The 15,616-nt window shown below is 44.7% G+C and overlaps 1 protein-coding gene across 3 annotated transcripts in view; it reads left to right on the top strand.

Annotated features, from left to right (window-relative positions):
* Positions 1–5,835: 5,835 nt before the first annotated feature.
* LOC310636464 (uncharacterized protein) overlaps positions 5,836–15,616 on the top strand; it is a 42,431-nt gene continuing 32,650 nt past the window's right edge. For 2 of the 3 annotated variants that reach the window (XM_083356322.1, XM_083356324.1), the window contains exons 1-3: positions 5,836–6,039; positions 12,116–12,505; positions 14,561–14,777. In XM_083356322.1, the coding sequence (XP_083212448.1) occupies positions 12,435–12,505; positions 14,561–14,777 (288 nt within the window). In that variant the 5' untranslated portion in view covers positions 5,836–6,039; positions 12,116–12,434. Of the gene's footprint in view, positions 6,040–6,644; positions 6,756–12,115; positions 12,506–14,560; positions 14,778–15,616 lie in introns of those variants that run through there. The other variant, XM_083356323.1, reaches the window with a different exon arrangement.

The raw sequence follows: 15,616 nt of genomic DNA on the forward strand, positions 1-15,616 counted from the left end.
TTTAAATTGTAAGCCGCCCTGAGTCTTCGGAGAAGGGCGGGATATAAATGGGATTAAAAATAAAATAAAATAAAATAAAATGGAAAGATTCCCGGCCCTGCCTGTATTGCTAAAGATGCAGTTTTTTAACCCCATTGCCTGGAAGTGATACCCAGTTATTACAAAACAATTGGGCTTCTTCTCAAGTAGACCAAAGCACGCTTGAACTGAGATGTTTCATCCCCATACGTTTATTTAGAAGAAAATAATTGGTAGTCTTTTAATTGGCAGCAAATATAAAAATAATTCTGACTTTGTAAGATTTTGTTATCTGTGAAAGAAACCCGGAAGCTGAATTGAGCAAAGCTTTCCCTCTGAATTCTAGAGGGGGGGGGGATGGATTCACACAAACACATGGCCTTAACTGAGTTCAGCCCTTAGCAGTTACATCTGCATACAATGTGCTGACCTTAAATGGTTTTAAACTTGGTTAGCCTTGGGGTATGTAAATCTGCCCCATGCAATTTATATATTCTGCAAATTCAGAAAATGAATTAATTCAGCAGCCAAGTTAAACAAGTTGCAGGAATGTAGTCATCTACAACTAGGCATTCATGGAGAACACTTTGTGTGGCTAAGAGTTGATACCAGCTTGGTGGCACATAATTAACCACAGTATGTTTTTAAAAAGATGGGACTGAAAAGGGTTTATCCTTGGCCAATCAGTTCTCTGTGTTCAGAAAATATACCCAGATAACTATAGTTTATCCTTTTGGGTGTGCAAACCCAAACCATTGGACTAAAATGTCTGCTGCCAATCCCAAAGGTGCTATGCTATTTCAACAGACAAGTGGATTTTTTTCTTTGAAGATGTTTTGCTTCTCCAAGAAGCTTCTTCAGCTCTGACTGGATGACGGGGAATGGAAGGATTTATATTCCTTGCAGACAGCTGGTCATTTGCATTTTTTAAGAGAGTCCTTGAGGCCACTTGGAGGCTTATCGGTGTCCTCAGGGCCACTTGAGTAGGGCAAATGTGTGTGGAGCCACACTGGAAGTCAGGACTTGTTATGGATGGCTGAGTTTTCGTAACATTTCACAGTAGGCTTCTGAATTGATGGTCGAACCACATTCCATGAACTTCACTAGCAGTACTCCTTTGGCACCTTCACATTTGGCAGATTTTCTATGGCACCACTTCCAGTGTGGTGTTGGTTCACGATCATGCTCACCCGCACACCGCTAGACTCACCCAAGAACTTCTGAAGCAGTTGCGTTGGGATGTTTTGGATCACGCACACACACCCCATAGCCCAGATTTGGCACCAAGCGACTCCTACTAAGGAATTTCAAACCTTGTAAGACGTTATGACAAGTGCCTCAGTTTGGCGATTATGTTGAAAAATAATGTAGTTTTCTAATGTGTACAACAAAAGTTCTGTATCTGTCATTGATAACCAAATGGAGGTTTATTTCCGAACTGCCTTCTTATGATGGTTGCAGTATGTGATCACTATTTGTGATCTCCCCAGTTTCCAACCAGCAAAGTCAAGAGGGGAAGCTGGATCCGCTTAACGACTGCACGATTCACTTAACAACTGCAGTGATGTGCTCAGCAGTTGTGGCGAAAAAGGGTTGGATTATTATTCAACAACTACCTTGCTTAGTAACAGAAATTCTGGTTCCTATTGTGGCTGTACGTCAGGGACTATTTGTGCCTTTCTCCTCTGGTCTTAATGACAAATGGTAATAATTTATTTTATTTATTTAATTAGTTTTCTATACCGCCCTATTCCCGAAGGACTCAGGGCGGTTTACAGGGCAGCATATAAAAAGACAATATAAAAAGATAATATAAAATTAAAATGAACTAAATTAATTAAAGCCCAACCATTAAAACAATATTAAAAAGCTAAAACCCCTTCAGTCCAGGCCTGATAGATCGAAAAGCCAGGTTTTCAGGTCCCGGCGAAATGAACACAGATCGGGGGCAGTCCGGAGTTCCACAGGTAAATCATTCCAAAGGGCAGGCGCGCCCACAGAAAATGCCCTCCCTCTGGGGATCACCCGCCGGCACTCCCTAACCGGCGGCACCCTGAGGAGGCCCTGTCTGTGGGAGCGCACAGGACGATGGGAAGTTGATGTTCCCTAAGATAATCCGGACCCATGCCATGTAGGGCTTTATAGGTCATCACCAGCACCTTGAATCTCACCCGGAGGGCAACTGGAAGCCAATGCAGCTCGCGGAGAAGAGTTGTTACACAGGAGTATCGGGAGACTCCCATCACGACTTGCGCGGCTGCATTCTGCACCAGCTGAAGCCTCCGAGTGGTCCTCAAGGGCAGCCCCATGTAGAGAGCGTTGCAGTGGTCTAACCGGGAGGTCACGAGCGCATGAGTGACTGTGCGCAGGGCATCTCGGTCCAGATAGGGCCGCAACTGGCGCACCAGGCGAACCTGACTTTGAGTACCGTAGTCTTTAAAAAGCTGCCCAGGATCACTCCTAATTACGATTAGGAGACCACTAAGAAACTCTTAAGGCTGGGAATCAAATCGGATTGGAGAAAGAACGCGACTAGAGGGAAGACAGTAACCAGGATAGCCTGGATGTGTCTGACAAATTAACGGGCTTGGCTTGACTCAGTGGAGACATTCTCATTTGCCTAGGATTAAACCATTCTCCAAACATAGCCAGATCTGATTCATATTTGGGTGGAAGACCATGAGGAAATCCTTGACTGGGAAGTTGAGAGGAACAGTTGCAGGAACTGGGTGTGTGTCGTCTAGCGAAGACTAGAGGTGACATGATAATAGTATTCTAATATTTGAGGGGCTGGCTACTACAGAGAAGGGGAAGGTCAACTTATTTTCCAAAGAACCTGAAGGCAAAACAAGAAACAACGGAGGGAAAAACTCATCAAAGAGAGAAGCAACCTAGAACTAAGGAGAAATTTCTTGCTAGTGAGAACAATTAATCCATGGAAGAGCTTGACTTCCAAAGTTGGGGGAGTGGGTGCGCCATCAATGGAAACTTTTAAGAGCTTGGACAGCCATTTGTCCAGAATGTTTATAGGGGCTTGTGCAGGGGACTAGACTAGAAGACCTCCATGGTCCCTTCCTATTTTGTCATTCTGTTACGTGAAAACATCCATGAGAAACACAATGGCTGTACCATTTCTGTTCCTGTTAAGAAGACATGTCTCTCAACTGATCTTGAGAAGCTTAAGCAGAGCCGGGTAACTTGGAGAGGAGACCATTAAAAAGAGCCTTGGTGGAGCAGTGGGCTAATGCCTCCTTAAGTAACACCAGCTGCCTGCAATTAGTGCAGGTTCGAGTCCCACCAGGCTCAAGGTTGACTCAGTCTTCCATCCTTCCGAGGTAGGTAAAATGAGGACCCAGATTGTTGGGGGCAATAAGCTGACTTTGTAATAATGCCGCTTGGGTGTGTGTGTGTGAAAGCCCTAATAAGTAGGCATATACATAAAATGAAGGCTATTGCTAAGCACATTGATTTGTGCTTTAGATTGTAAGCTGCCCTGAGTCTTCGGAGAAGGGCGGGATATTTATTTTTTTATTTTAATTCCGTTCATTCCGCCGGGACCTGAAGACCTGGCTCTTCGAGCTCTCTGGCCCAGGCTGAGGATTAATTTTATTTTAACTGGGGTTTTATTTATACAGGGATAAATATAATTTTTTTAAACTTGTTTTTAACTTTTGTATCTTGGTTTTTAATTACCCCGTAAACCGCCCTGAGTCCTTCGGGAAAGGGCGGTATATAAATGTAATAAAATAAATAAATAAATAAATTTATATCCCGCCCTTCTCCGAAGACTCAGGGCGGCTTACAAGCTTAGCAGTAGCCTTCATTCTATGTATATGCCTGCTTATTAGGGCTATAAATGGGATTTTTTAAAAAAAAGATGTTCAAGTGTTTCTCAAACTTGGGAACTTACAGCTTGTGTGGACTTCAACTCCCAGAATTCCAACTCCCAGAAGCTAGCTACGGAATTCTGGGAGTTGAAGTCCACACAAGTTGAAGTTGCCCAGGTTGAGGAACGCCGGCCTAGAAAGAGGTTGAAAGCTATGTACCAGGTGACAGCCCATCCTTCCATAACGTTGCCAGGAAAAAGAGTGCAGGGCATGGCCACGAGGCTACCAAACTGGTTTTTGCCTGATTGACCTCATGACTGAATGTCCAGTTTCTGCCTATCTGCACTGAAGCCACTCATCAATGCCCACAAACACCTTCCAAAGAAGAGGGGTGGGCAACCATTCCTGCTTGAGCAGTGGGTCGGACTACACGACCTCCAAGGTCCCTTCCAACTCTAGAATTCCGTCTTCTCTGGATCTATGGACTTCAACTCCCAGAATTCCTGTGCCAAATCATAGTTGCCCATTCCTGCCATAGAGATAAAAAAAAATAGCGGTGCAATGTAGGCCCTCGCTTCCGGTTCTCCTACGACTGATTTCCATCTCCAGGAAAGGCGCCAGCCGGCTGTCTCGGTGCCGGTTATTTCGAGCAGGATCGCGGCGTGGGGCCCTTTCCATCGCCCTCGGCTGATACCCACCTTGGCAGGGGCCGATGGGATTGGAGTCCAACCCACCACCCTCTGCTCTTAAGAGTGTCATTTGTCTGCATTTGCTTTCGCCATCTCGAAATCCCTGGTTTATTGACTTAGGACTGGGATCGCCTTCTTTAGTGCTCGATTCCCTTTTAGGCTCGGGGAAAAACCAAAAAATAAAAATAAAAAAGGAGCGCTGACCGCGGTCTCTTTCATTAAGACGACTCGATTCCAAACGCGTTTTCCTTCCCACCGAAGCGAAAGCGATTCTCCAGCCACGCCGTCCTGGGGAAGCAGGGAAAACGAAGCCACGTGAATTTACGGCCAGGGGTCTTCAAACTTGGCCCTTTTAGGACTTGTGGACTTCAACTCCCAGAATTCCTCAGCCAGCGTGCCTGGCTGAGGAATTCTGGGAGTTGAAGTCCACAAGTCGTAAAAGGGCCAAGGGGAAGGCGCCTGTTGAAGAAGAGACCGGCTTGCAGGTTAGGCTTGGCTCACCTCCAACCGTCTCTCCAAGTTGGCCACCGGGCAAACCGCTCGAGCCAGCTAATTCCTCCCTTAACGGCAGGGAGGCGGGATTTGAACCCAGGATCCTCAGCCTTTCCTCCCTTCTCTATAAGCCTCTCCTCCACGACGGCCACGTTTGAAGCCGCCGCCGCCGCCCGTGAATTTACGCCAGGGGTCTTCAAACTTGGCCCTTTTATGACTTGTGGACTTCAACTCCCAGAATTCCTCAGCCAGCAAAGCTGGCTGAGGAATTCTGGGAGTTGAAGTCCACAAGTCATAAAAGGGCCAAGTTTGAAGACCCCTGATTTACGCAATCCAGAGATTAAGTTGCAAAAGGAAAAGAGGGGGGGGAGAAGGAGAGGGAAAAAAAAAGTCGCCTTTCGGGTCGGGAAAGCCACCCAGCGCGCGCGCGCGCTCCATTGGCGGATCGAAACGGGCCGCGAAAGCGCTGGGTAGAGGCGGGCGGTACCATTTCAGACCCGCCCGAGGGGTGTGTGTGTGTGTTTCGCTCGGCTTTATTCCCCAACCTCTTGAAACCTTACGATTTCACACGTTAGAAAGCGAGCACAGCCAACCAAGCCTTTTTTTAAAAAAAACAACCGCAGATTGCCTGAATTACGGCAGGAAAAAAAATGTACAAATAAAAAAAAACGGGCGCCTCCCTTCCTCGAAATGGAACAAGCCGTGTCACCCTCTTCTCGCCCTTCCCCGCCTCCCAAGTGGAGCAAACCATGTCACCATCTTCGCGGGGGGGGGGCCGGGCGGGCGGAAGAGAGGCAGGACGGAGAGAGGAGAGGAATCCCGGGCTTTTAAGCCGTGGCGTTTTGGGCATAAACTTAAGCCGGCCCAGCAATCCTTAAGACCGGAAGGATCTCGTTCCCGCTTTTTATTTTTTTGTAAATCGGCCGTTTTGGCGCGATCGTGTGAACCCGGCCTCTTGCGTGTCGCAAGCAGGGAAGAGGCGGCAGGGCGAAGGAGAAGAAGCGGTGGTCGCGGTGAGTTGGCTTGGAAAGAAGCCGGCGGGAGGTGCGGATCGGAGGGCGGAGACGGCTTCCCCAAGGCGGACGGAGCCCGGGCTTGGCTGACGCGCATCTCCGGGCGAGGAGGAAACACGCGTCTCTCAACCGTAGACTTATGCAAAAGGCTAGACTGAGAGCACCCATTGTCTGAAACGGGGAACGCTTTGCAATTGCGCGGGGGAAGCCATCTTGGTTTGTTTTTCCCTCCTGGCTTTTTTTTGTGTGTGTTGTTGTTCCTCCCTCCCGCGGGCGCGGAAGTGGGAAAAATAATAATAATAATAAAGGGTTTGGCCCTAACTTGGGGTGGGGTGGGGTGGGTCGCGTGGGTGGCATGAAAAGGATTTAGCCGATCCGGAGTGCAAAAAAAAAAATCCGGATGACACACGTGCATTGCAGCAAAGCGATGCACACGTTACTCCTCCTCCCCCTGCTCTTGCATTTTTTGCAGATGGAAGGTTTGAATTAACCCGGGGCTTTCATTCCCACGCCAACCCTGTATGTTGAGTTTGGTGAAATTAATCCTTCTGGGGCCGTTTTCTTGTTGCTGCTGCGATCAACTAAGCTGGAAACTTAGAAAGACCCCAAGATCGCCCGACGTTTTAAAAACCCACTTTTTTTATCTTACTGGATCTCTTCGGCTGGGTGATTTTGCACGTGTTTAGGCACATCTTTGAATGCAAAAGCGAGCCGGGGTGAGCTTTGACCCCATTGCTTAATGCAGAGAGGAAGGCAAGGAAACGCACAAAGGGGAGGAAGATTGTCGCCTTTCCATCACGTGCGAAAGCCGGAACGTGGCTTGCTTGTTGGGGGTGGTGGTGGTGGTGGTCTTGGGAATCTAATCGTGGCTTAATGAAACATGAGTGCCGGGAGTAGATCTGTGCGGCAGCCTCTTGTTTTTTCCCAGTTCTCTGAGCGTGCGTGTTGGTGGATGGGTTTTTGTTGTTCTTGCTTGGAAAATCCAGGCTGCCGTGAATGTGTGAATTTGTACTGTGATGCTCGGGGAGGGGGAGGAAGGACCCCAGATTGTGGGTTTGCGTGGTAGAGGGAGGGATAAGGATTTGGAGAGGAAAATTAATTGCAGCAATTGGGTGAAGATTTCTTGTCTCCTTTTCCGGTACCTTTAAATACTGCAGCAACAACAACAACAACAAAAGTTAGCGTCCCTTTAAAATATAAGATAATGTGAATTTCTATTATGTAAACAATGGTGGGAAAATCCTCTTGGAAAAAGCTCTTGATGGTTTTTCAGCAATAGTTTGCCCATCGTTAACCCTCCAGTTTCCCATCAGAGCAGGGGGAAGGTTTCATTGGATGCACAACTTTGACGTGGTTACTTACACAAGAGGTGTTTGTGTGTGATGCAGCCACTTCCAAGTCTAATCTGAAACTTGAGCAATTAGGTATCCTTCTAGATTTTTTTTTACATCTATGGCTCCACTGCATGGTTTTTATTTCTTAGGGAGATTCCTGTACAGTGTGTCATTTTCGCTTGTGAACTTGCTACATTCCGGCTCCTTGGGCGAAGGTCCTCTGCTAAGTTAAAATTCAGATTTCTCCAGAGTAGGATTATATTTCTATCCACTGTGACCTCAGCTGAAGCAGTTTGATTGAACTTTCTAAGAAAATGGACCTCTGTCACAAATAATATATATATTATAATATATATATTATATAATATATATATTATATAATAATATATATAATTATATATATATAATTATATATATATATATATATATATATATATATATATATATATATATATATATGTGTAAATTACTAACAAAGAATTAAAGGGAAACTGAAATGCATTTCTGACTCATTAGTCGTCATCAGCCAGCCATACCCTTCTGAGATTCGAACCATGGGCTGATTGCATATGACGACTAATGAGTCAGAAATGCATTTCAGTTTCCCTTTAATTCTTTGTTAGTAATTTACACAAATATAGGAATTGTCCGGTGTGACTACTGCCTGTTCGATAGCCTTCAAGATAGGCTGAAAACAGGAAATAAAGATTTGCCCCATGTTTGGGGCCTAGCAAGGTAATCTAAAGAGTTAACATTTGAAATATATATATATATATATATATATATATATATATATATATATATATATATATATATATATATATATATATATATATATACATACATACACATACATACATACATACATACATACATACATACACTTAACTCTATCATTCCTGTTTTGGCCTGTCTCAAGGCTTATCTACAGGATATAGTCAACTTATGACAGCTCATTATTTGTGCAAATTATTCAAATTGCTAGTAAAGAATTTGGGAGGCTGAGATGGCCATTTCGAACTCTTTATGTTCTCATCAGTCAGTCATACCCAGGTTCGAATCTCAGATAAAGGGTATGACTGACTGATGAGAACATAAAGAGTTCGAAATGGCCATCTCAGCCTCCCAAATTCTTTATTAGCAATTTGAATAATTTGCATATATATATATATATGTGTGTGTGTGTGTGTGTGTGTGTGTATAAAAACCACTGTTTCCCACTATTGCAAATATATAAACCAGTTATTTTTTTCTTTATCCTAATTTTTGCCCCACCAGCACGGTTGTATCTAACTCTAAACTTTCATGGACCAAGACAAACCATGAAATTTTATCAATCTGGGAGGAGAGGTGAAAAGGGGCAACTGCATATAGAGAATTGTCCTTCTCAAAGCAAGCCTCTCCTCCAGCATGCCAGGCTTAGTCGTTTAAAATGGTTGCATTTGGGTTTATTTGGTGAACCCAGCCATTGTTCCAATAGCTTAGGTGACTTGGGCTACCATATTAAGTCACTTATGTACAGGTAGTGCTCAATTTATGACCACAATTGAGCCCCACATTTATGTTGTTAAGCGAGACGTGCGTTAAAGTGAGTTTTGCCCCATCTTGTCTTTGCCACAGTTGTTAAGTGAATCCGGCTTCCCATTGACTTTGCTTGTCAGAAGTTTCAAAAGGGGGGGGTCCCAAGGGGGGGGTCCCATGACTCTGGGCCACGGCAACCGTCGTAGATATGAGCCAGTTGCCAAGCCGTTGAATTTTGATCATGTGACCAGGGTGGATGCTACAACAGTCGTTAAGTCACTTTTCCCGGTGCCGTTGTAACTTTGAATGGTCGCTGAATGAACTATTTTAAGTTGAGGGCTACCTGCAGTGTATTTCTTTGGCTATTGAATACAAAAGCTGTGTTTTGCTGGTCTTGATGGAAGTGCTTATAATAATCAGCGAATATGTGGATGTGTTGGGGTTTTAATGGGGATTTTTATATTATTATTGATTGTTTTAGCTGGGCTACTCTTTAATTCTTTTTAATTTTTGTATTCCGTATTTTTATATAGGCCCTGTTCACCGCCCTGAGTCCTTCGGGAGAAGGGCGGTATACAAATATAATAAAATAAATAAATAAATATAAAGTACATTATTTACTGTGCAGCGTTCCAGCCAAGGTATGAGTTTATTATATTAAATTTTGTGTCTTTTTTTTTCTTCTTCTTCTTCAGATTTCTAGGCTTCTCTAAATTCTTTTTCTTTATTAATTCTCCCTTCTCTGGTTGATCTTATTCTGATCACATGCGCAACCAATTGATGAGTTTGCTATCGCTGTATCGGATTTATAGTCGTTCAGAAAAATGCTTCAGAAGGAGGCTTGTCAAGTGCACGACAATTTTGTATGATGGTTCAGTGTTCACCCGTTATTTGTATGGATTAAAGCTTGAAAGATACACGTGGCCCTTGTTTTTCAACCAGTATTAACCATTTATATAACACAGACTTCCAAAAAGCTACTTACGGCCTGTCCTCAAAGTTACGACTCTTGCACCCCCTCCCCTTGGTCACATATGTTTACATTTTGGTTGCCTGGCAACTGGCTCTCATTTACCACTGCAACAGGAAGAACGTGACTAGAGGGAAGACAGTAACCAGGATAGCCTGGATGTGTCTGGTAATAATTCACTGACTTTGAGTACCGTAGTCTTTAAAAAGCTGCCCAGGATCACACCTAATTACAATTCTGGAGAGTGACCACTAAGAAACTCTTAAGGCTGGGAATCAAATTGGATTGGAGAAAGACCGCGACTAGAGGGAAGACAGTAACCAGGATAGCCTGGATGTGTCTGACAAATTAACGGGCTTGGCTTGACTTGACTCAGTGGAGACATTCTCATTTGACTAGGATTAAACCATTCTCCAAACATGGCCAGATCTGATTCATATTTGGGTGGAAGACCATGAGGAAATCCTTGACTGGGAAGTTGAGAGGAACAGTTGCAGGAACTGGGTGTGTGTCGTCTAGCGAAGACTAGAGGTGACATGATAATAGTATTCTAATATTTGAGGGGCTGGCTACTACAGAGAAGGGGGAGGTCAACTTATTTTCCAAAGAACCTGAAGGCAAAACAAGAAACAACGGAGGGAAAAACTCATCAAAGAGAGAAGCAACCTAGAACTAAGGAGACATTTCTTGCTAGTGAGAACAATTAATCCATGGAAGAGCTTGACTTCCAAAGTTGGGGAGTGGGTGCGCCATCAATGGAAACTTTTAAGAGCTTGGACAGCCATTTGTCCAGCCATGTTTATAGGGGCTTGTGCAGGGGACTGGACTAGAAGACCTCCATGGTCCCTTCCTATTTTGTCATTCTGTTACGTGAAAACATCCATGAGAAACACAATGGCTGTACCATTTCTGTTCCTGTTGAGAAGACATGTCTCTCAACTGATCTTGAGAAGCTTAAGCAGAGCCGGGTAACTTGGAGAGGAGACCATTAATAAGAGCCTTGGTGGAGCAGTGGGCTAATGCCTCCTTACGTAACACCAGCTGCCTGCAATTAGTGCAGGTTCGAGTCCCACCAGGCTCAAGGTTGTGACTCAGCCTGTTGTGATTCAGGGTCAGCCTGTGGGTTCGGCAGTTGGGTCGGAGGACTCAGAGGAGGAGGAGGAGGGGGGTGTTGAAGACCTTGCTGAGGGGGTTGAAGATCTTGCTGATGAGAGCCCTCAGCCAGGCCCCTCCCACTTGGTCACCACGGAGTCCCAGCTGTGTGAGCCTGACAGCGTGGATGAAGATGACCCACAGCTGGCCCTGTTCAAGGACGCCCGACGCAGGAGGCAGTCAGTTAGGAGTAAACAGAGGAAGGCAATGGGGCTTCTCGGAAGGAGGCAGAGAGAAGCCACGCCCTGAACTCTAAATAAGGGGAATGTGTGGGGAGGGCTGGTTTGCTGAAGGCAACCGCTCGGATAGTTCGTGTTTCTTAAAGCTCCGGTTTCTGGGTTTGTCTTGTTCCGTTTGTTTTTGCAGTAATAAATTTGGCAGGCGTAATCTTGCCTTCTTGAAAAAGGGGTTGTCCCTGCCTTTTCTGCAGGGCCGGTAGCAGGCTGGTACAGAACACAGCCTTCCATCCTTCCGAGGTAGGTAAAATGAGGACCCAGATTTGTTGGGGGCAATAAGCTGACTCTCATTTACCACTGCAACATCCCACGGTCACGTGACTGTGATTTGCAACATTTTTTGTTGGTTTTTCCAGCAAAAATGAAACAAAAAAAATGCCTATTTGGATATGTTGGATTCACTGAACAATCCTGTGGCTTGCTTAACAAACATGGGATTTGCTTTACCATGCAGCGATTCGCTTTATGACCTGGTTAAAAACAGCTGTAAAATCAAGTCTAGTCATTATGGACTGCAACAAATTAAGATTGAAATTCTGGGCTTCTTTGAGGTTGTATGTGGAGAATTATTTGTATTGCTTTTCTAAGAGCTCTGCTCCACTGTGCTGTACTTCAGTTTTCTCTAGACATCTTAAATTCCTTCAGCTTTAAATTTTGGACTCACCAAGAGATTGCAGTAAATAACCTCTGAGCTGTCTTCTCATTCTATAATTCTGTAATTTTCAGCCTGCCTGATTTTTGATTTGGAAATAAGCAGAATGAAATCTGAAATCCTTTACCTGCAATTATCCATCAGGGATGGAAACGGTAGTGGGCGAGAAGCGTAGTTAATTTTGTTAACCTTGGTTGTTTATCTCTTCCAGGTATTGCCAGGAAATATTATTCTTCCACTTGCTGGTTCAATGGGAGATGTCTATGACGCAAAGAGATGAACGGTCAAAGTCCTAGAGAGGCATCAACTTGGTAGCCTCAAATACACTTTTGTGCTGGGCTGATCCTGACGTTTGGATGTGGGTGAGCTTTGTTGAGAAACCAACATGTTACCAGGAAGAGCTGTGTTTTGGGGGGATTTCCATCTTTTTCACTTGTAATTTCAAAGCATCCAGCTGCTGGATTTAACACAGGGAAGCAAGAGAAAGTCGGGGGATTTGGCTCAACCCCACAAGGGATTTCAGGACAAACATGGCAAGTAGCTGCTCGGTGGCCAACTGCAAAAACCGCCGGTGGCATGGATCCCGTGTCACCTTTCACAGGTAAGTGAGTTTGAATCTCATCTCATATACCGTGTTTCCCCCAAAAGATGATCCAATTTTATATCTTCATTTGCTTCCAAAAGAGGCACCAGGTCTTATTTTTGGGGGATCTCTTTCCTGCTTACCTTAGGATCGCCGCAGCCAGGCCTCCCACGCCCCAACACCTGTTGCACTTCTGCCTGAGATCTTCGGCTGCTTGCAGCTGCATGCCACATGGCATGTTGCTCCGGTGCCACTGCTTGCGGCAGTTGGCTGCATGGATCGTCGTGTCAGTGCCGCTGCTCATGGCAGGAGTCTGTGTGGTGCATCACACCGTGGCACACGCACGATGACCACACGGCCTGCCATGAGTAGCAGCACTGGCGTGAGTGGCAAAACAATCCACACAGCCTCCTGCTGCAAGCGGCAACTTCGGTGCAGCCATAGAAGAGCTCGGCCAGCAGCATTGCAGGTGTCAGATTGTGGGAGGCCTGGCTGCAGCAGGCCTAAGACAAGTTGGGGGCAGCTCCACCCTACTAACTTGATTTTTACACATGGGCTCACCCCCAAACTAGGCCTTATTTGGGGGGTAGAGCTTATATTAAGTGCAGTTGTAAAAATCAAGCTAGTTTGGGGTAGGCAACCTCGGCTCTTTTATGACTCATGGACTTCAACTCCCAGAATTCCTGACTCAGGAATTCTGGGACAGCCAAGGTTGCCTACCCCTGAGCTAGGTCTTATTTTCGTGACAGGACTTAACACAGTATCATTTTACTCCACATCTGCATATGCTGGAAGCGGGAAGGAAATTGATGCAAACGAGGAGCAGTAAAGATGCTGCAGGAGTGGGTCCCCATTTGTGGCCATTCCAGCCATTTGTCTCTGTGTCCGGAGGCCAGCGTGGAGAATAACCCTGGTCTGGATTTAGATAAAATATACCACTGAGATTTTGAAGCAAGGGTAACCCCTGGCTTTAAATTAGTAGTGAAAATAGAGAAGACTGTGTCTGAACTCAATACAGGTAGTCCTCGACTTATGACCACAGTTGAGCCCAAAATCTGCGTTGCTAAGTGAGACATTTGCTTAATTTGCCCCATTTTAGGACTTCTTGCCCCATTTGTGAAGTGAATCACTGCAGTCGTTTAATTAGTAACACGGTTGTTAAGTCAATTTAGCTTCCCCGTTGACCTTGTCAGAAGGTCGCAAAAGGGGGTCCCATAACCCCCGGGACAACGCAACCGTCACAGATATGAACCCAATTGTGAAGCATCTGAATGTAAATCGCGTGACCCATAGGGATGCCGCAACGGTCATAAGTGTGAAAAGTGATCATAAATCGCTTTTTTCAGCGCCGTTCTCACTTTATTTATTTATTTATTTATTAGATTTATATACCGCTCTTCTCCCGAGGGACTCAGGGCGGTGTACAGGGCAATTAAAATATAACATACAAAAGTTAAAAATAGATAATTAAATTTAGCCCCAAACAAAATAAATTAAATTATGAAATTTAAAACCCCAATCCCTCAGTCCAGGCCGGCAATATTGATGGACCTGTTAAACCAGCAGGATTTTTGCACTATAGGTCACTAAGCGAACCGTCATAAGTCAAGGACTATCTGTGATGGGAAGTGATTAGTTGATTTTATTGATTGGCTGGTTTGATTTCTATAGCCACCCATCTGAACAAGCAGCTTTTTCTGTACAGTTAGTAATTCCATTGTTTCTTTCTCCTTGTCCTACCGTGAAAATTTCCCTTCTTACCTTTCCACGTTAATGAAACCGTCTAAATTGTTTTGCCCGGCTTCGCTACCAGTTTTTGCGCCGAAAAGCGATTAGAGATCTGGTTGGTCCTCTGAGGTTGTCTGCAAGCTTCATTTCTGCCGCTCCAGGAAAGAAATGGCAAAGCCAGATTTACCCTCGGCCTCGTCTTTTTCATTTCGATCCAATCCTTCGCTCACACAGAGAATTAATTTTTTCCCCCGTAAATAATCGTGTGAACAGCCTTTGTTGAGGATGGACTTTTTTTAAAACAACCACCACCACAACAACACAATTTTACCATTGTTGCTGCAGGTTTCCTCTTACAAAGGAGAGGCAGTTAAAAAAGTGGATCAAAAGCGTTGGTCGTCCGGATTTCACTCCCTCTTACGACGACGTCGTGTGTTCAGAACATTTCAGAAAGACAGATTTTTGGAGAAGAATGGCTTCTGGGAGAAGGAATTTAAAGCCAGGAGCCGTCCCAACTATCTTTAATACCTCTGGCCGTTCTAAAAGATTAAACATTGGCAAGGTAATTTTGCTTTCTTTTGCTTTTTCCCTTTTGCTGAAGTTTTTTTTGGCTCTTTTTAATCGTCTTAGGTAGAAAAATCAGTGCCTGGTCAGTTCTGCCTTTTGATATTTAATCATCTTAGTAGACAATCACTTCAATATGAGCCAGCAGTGTGCTGCAGCTGCCAAAAAAGCCAACACAGTGCTAGGCTGCATTAACAGAGGGATAGAATCAAGATCAAGTGAAGTACTAATACCACTCTACAATGCTTTGGTAAGGCCACACCTGGAATACTGCATCCAGTTTTGGTCACCACGATGTAAAAAAAGATGTCGAGACTCTAGAAAGGGCACAGAGAAGAGCAACAAAGATGATTAGGGGACTGGAGGCTAAAACATATCAGGAACGGTTGCTGGAATTGGGTATGTGTAGTTTAATGAAGAGAAGGACGAGGGGGGACATGATAGCAGTGTTCCAGTATCTCAGGGGCTACCACAAAGAAGAAGGAGTCAAGCTATTCTCCAAAGCACCTGAAAGCAGGACAAGAAGCAACAGAAGGAAACTAGTCAAGGAGAGAAGCAACCTAGAACTAAGGAGAAACTTCCTGACAGTTAGAACAACTAACCAGTGGAACAACCTGCCTCCAGAAGTGGTGAGTGCTCCAACACTGGAAGTTTTCAAGAAGAGACTGGACAGCCATTTGCCTGAAATGGTATAAGGTTTCCTGCCTGAGCAGGGGGTTGGACTAGATGACCTCCAAGGTCCCTTCCAACTTTATTATTATTATTATTATTGTTATTGTTATTGTTGTTATTGTTATTATTGTTATTATTGTTATTATTGTTATTATTATCATCTCC

This window comes from Vipera ursinii, assembly GCF_947247035.1.
Source record: "Vipera ursinii genome assembly, chromosome: 2".
NCBI lineage: Eukaryota > Metazoa > Chordata > Lepidosauria > Squamata > Viperidae > Vipera > Vipera ursinii.